The sequence below is a fragment of the Numenius arquata genome, chromosome 5, assembly GCF_964106895.1.
Source record: "Numenius arquata chromosome 5, bNumArq3.hap1.1, whole genome shotgun sequence".
Taxonomy (NCBI): Eukaryota; Metazoa; Chordata; class Aves; order Charadriiformes; family Scolopacidae; genus Numenius; species Numenius arquata.
The window spans coordinates 44,973,802-44,978,131 of NC_133580.1; the positions used below are offsets into that span (position 1 = coordinate 44,973,802).

The 4,330-nt window shown below is 65.2% G+C and overlaps 1 protein-coding gene across 1 annotated transcript; it reads left to right on the forward strand.

Moving 5' to 3' along the window:
* Positions 1-671: 671 nt before the first annotated feature.
* On the forward strand, positions 672-2,927 carry LOC141464589 (interleukin-12 subunit beta-like). The gene is made up of 6 exons (XM_074147589.1): positions 672-741; positions 1,130-1,351; positions 1,669-1,777; positions 1,855-2,036; positions 2,146-2,294; positions 2,766-2,927. Exons 1-6 carry the CDS (start codon positions 672-674, stop codon positions 2,925-2,927), a joined length of 894 nt encoding a protein of 297 aa, XP_074003690.1.
* Positions 2,928-4,330: the final 1,403 nt, after the last annotated feature.

A 4,330-nucleotide genomic window follows, 5' to 3' on the forward strand; every position in this document is an offset into this window, starting at 1 on the left:
GAGCTGGGAGCACCCAGAGCTCCAGCATAGTCCTGGGTGCCCAGCAGTTCCTGGGAGAGGACCTGTCCTCACTGCCCCTGGGCTGGGAAGTACCCATGGTGAGTCCCAGCAAGGCTGGGGCTGGGTGGGTCAGGGGCTGAGCACGGGTCCTGGCTCACAGCTCCACCCAGCCCAGCTTTCTCCTCTTCTGAGAACTGTGATGCTTCTGTGGTTTGGCTTCACCTTGGGGCAGCCCCGGGGGGTCCTGGCTCAGTATATACCCAGCTGCCTGCCAGCCCCCAGCCCATGCTGAGCCCACTGGAGCAGCGCACGCCACAGCGACGGGGTAAGCACAGCATGGGAGCTGCCGGGGGGACACTTGCACAGCAGCCCTGGGAGAGTCTGGGCACCAGGGAGCCCCTGGAAGTTGCTGCACTGGCAGCCACTGCAGCCCCCTGCCCAGGGAGACATCTGGGGGACTGCAGCGGGAAGGGTTGGGGTGTTGCATTGGCTGCCCGGCCCTGTGCAGAGCTTCCCACACACTGCAACACTCCCTTTGTTCCTCTCTACCCTTTCTGGCCCTGCTGGCTGCATCCCAGCTCGGCTGGCTCCCCTTCTCCTGGGGTATGGCTGCCCCCCACCCTCCCCAGCACGGAGCTGCCCTTCCTCTACTGCTGCTCTTCCCTTCCCAGATGCTGGTGCTGGTGGGGCTGGTGCTGTGCCTCGCTTCTGTGGATGCTCTGACTGCCTTCCCCCCAAAGTGTGAGTTCTGCCCTGCCTGGGCACAGGGGAGGCCTTGGAGGGGAGACACACTGGTGCAGGAGAGACTGCAGGACCCCCACAGCAGCTGGAGGGAGCAGGGAGGACCTGCATCCCTCTGATACGGGACGACATGAGCTCTTCTGGTGGGGTGGGGGGCTAGAAGATGGGCATGAAAGTGATGGGGTGGAGACAGGGTGAACATGGGGAGATGGGAAGGGTGGGATGGGTGTGGGGTGAGGGAGCAGGGTGGGGATGGACATGGGGTGATGAGGCAGGGTGGGAACTGTGGGGAAGGATGGGTGTGGTGCGTCGAGATGAGGTGGTGTGGGAGGTGGGCTGCTCACACCATAGCCAATCTCTGACCCCAGTCTCTGCCTCTTATCTCCAGTTCTGGTGGGGAAACTGAATGGGGATGTGGTGGTAAAATGCAACACCTCGGAGCAGCGAGTAACCTGGACGCAGAACGGGGACCCAGAGCCCATGGCTGAGCTTGTGGCCAAGGGACAGACTCTCACCATCCTTGGCTTGGACCTGCCGGCCACAGGCAACTACAGCTGCTGGGCCGGCACTGTCCTGCTGGACACAACCTACGTCGTGGTCAGCGGACCCTGTACGTGGGGCTGGGCATGAGGGGGCTGTCACAGCCGGATGGGGGAGCCAGGGCTGAGGGAGTAGAGTGGGTGGGTGGGGGGTGATGAGGCAGGGAAGGCAACGCAGGGAGCTGGGGGCAGACTGAGGACCAGGAGATGCTCGTGCATCTGCAGATGTTTGTGCCCAGCCCCTGGGGCTGTGGGAATGCACTAGACAGGGCTGGGAGGGGCTGGGGGGAGCCCCCGTGGGGTCACAGCCTCGCCTGTGCCATATGGGGAAGGAGCACCACTCCTGACCCTGCCCAGCCCCTGAGCTGTCACCCTTTAGCCCCACCAGGTGAGAAAGGGATGAACGTCTCCTGCCAGGCTGAGTCCTACCGCGGCTCCTTTCACTGCTCCTGGACCGGCCCCCGTTCCTCCATTTTCCGTGCCCGCCTCACACGCAGGTGGGTGCCACAGGGACCCCCCAACCCGAACCCAGCCCCTTGGCCACCCAGCTCTCACGTCTGCCTCCCCCTTGCAGCGATGGCTCCCTAGGGGAGTGGGTGCCAGCAGCCGGCCACCGTGGTCGCTTCAGTGCCAGCTTTGCAGACCCCTCCTTCTGCCCCTTTGCCGAGGAGCTGCGCCCACTGCAGCTGCACCTGGAAGGGCTCTCAGACACCTCCTACCTCAACTTCTCCATCCGCTTCTTCGTACGTGACATTGGTGAGTTCAGACCAGTGGGGAGGTCCTCGGGGTGCTGGGAGCCCTGTGGGAGGGCTCAGCCCCAGGGCTGTGCAGAGCTGCCCTGTGCTGAGCCCTGCTCTACCCGCAGTGCGGCCCGACCCACCGCAGGAGCTGACTGTGCAGCGGCTGGGGGAGCAGCTCCACCTGGCCTGGGCCCCCCCAGCCTCCTGGCCACTCCCCAAGTCCTACTTCGCCCTGCTCTACCGGCTGCAGTACGAGCTCCCCAATGGCACCCAGGTAACTGCAGGATGCTCATGTCCAGCCTGCACTTACACATGCCACCCCACGTCCTTGCTCTGCTGTGTCTACCCTGCCCTATGCCCACCCTGCCTTGTGCGCATCCCGTCCCTGCCCCAGCCCCAGCCTGGACTCTTCCCTCCACCCAGCGGTGCCATTGGGAACAGCGACTTTCTGGGGGCTCAGCAGTGGTCCCCTCCCCTCTACTCTGCTTCTCTCCTTGGGGCACTGAATTGTCACTCCTGGCTGTCACCTCTGCTTCCCACCTCCAGAACTGCCCATTCAAGGCAGTGTCACTGTCTGGGTTGGGGAGATGCCAGTGTCTCCCACTCCTGAGCCCCCACTCCTGAGCCCTGCTTCCTGCTCTGTCCCGCCTTCCCCGCAGCCTCGCCTCCAGCAGTGCCCATGCCGGCTGCCCTCAGCCCTGGTGCCGAGGTGCTCCCTGATGCCACGACCTGCCCCACTTTGCAGGTTGACAAGTACGTGGAGGGCACAGAGGAGACATGGATGCAGGAGCGTGCACAGCGAGTGCGCATCAGCTGCCAGGACCCCTACGCCAACCCTGCCTGGAGCCCCTGGAGCCCCTGGCAGGATGTCAGTGCAGCCCAGCAGAGCCAGCTCCGAGCGCGCTGACCCCCCCCAGACACATCTTTCCCCCTCACACCCATCCCCTACCCCACTGCCCCTCCCTGTGCATGGGGGCACCCGGTGCTGGGAGGCACCCCCCAGGTGTGGCAGCCATAGGCAGCCAACACCGACCTTTACATAGTCTTGTATGGTTTGGAAGAGGCTTTTTACCTCTGATAAAGGCTGTGCTTGGCTTTACTACGACAAACCTCCGTTAGTCTTTGTGGAGAGTGCGGGGTGCTGGGCCCTCTGGCACCCAGCCTCTGCGGGCTCCAGCTGGGCACAGCACAGGCAGGGCTCCTGCCTTCCCTTCCCTTCTGCTCAAGGTGCCCAGACTGGACCCTGCCGCACAGGGGGGTCACAGGCTTGTGCAAGGCCCCTGCTGCCCCACAGCTCCCTGAGGGGCCCCTGCTCCCGGCGGCATTGGGCTCGGCCCGTGGGGTCCTCACACATGGCTGAAAACAGATGTGTAACACACTCACATGCACACATGCACCAGCCCAGCCGGGGACAGCCCAGGTCAGTGGCTATACCCAGCCCTGTCCTAGCTGGGGTGGGCCCACAACCCTAGCCAACTGTCTGCCTGGGCACCCTGGACCCCCTTATTCCTCATCAGCCCTGTCAGACCTGCCTCCTTTCTGGGGTCTGCGGTAGGGCTACATTCCCAGCCCCAGGGGCAGTACCCCAGTGTGGATCTGCTGCCCTTCACCCAAGGGGGCATGCTCTGGGGGACAGCACCCTGTCCCCACATTCTGGGGTGCAGGATCCCTGCCTGATCCCAGGAGCACTGGTCCCGGGGCAGGACACAGCCACAGCAGGGAGGAGTCAGGGACCACCCACCAGCACTGGGAGGACTCGGCTCCCACTGGGGCACAGTCCCCTCCAGGCCCACATGATGTGCCCCACTCAGGATCCCTGTGGGGTGACCAGCCCAGGGGCGAGGGGCTGCAGCCAGGCAGGAGGGAACAAAGACCCAGCAGCCAGGCAACCGCCATGGGACACAGTCGCAGCACCCAGTCTCCCACAGAGTTGCCGCAGGCCCTGGCTCTGCCGCAGACCCCGAGACCGCAGCAGGGTGCCCCCAGCACAGGGCCCAGCCAGCGGACGCTGCCCCCCCACCACAGAGGGGCCGGCTCTGGATAATGCCACGGGGCTTTATTGAGGTGCTTCTGCGCGGGCTGGGGCCGGGACCACAACCCCGCTGCTGCTCCGGAGAGGCTGGTGAGAGTGTGCGGCCCCGTGGGCACCGCCCTCCTGGGGGGACGGGACCTCCCGGAACAGGGGTCTGGGGAGTCCGGGTAGCCGGGGGTCCCAGGAGTCCGGGGGGCCCATGGCACAGGGGGACAGAAGGACCAGGGCTCCGGGACTCCAGAGGGGTCTAGACGGTCCGGGAGTCCCATGGCCTGGGC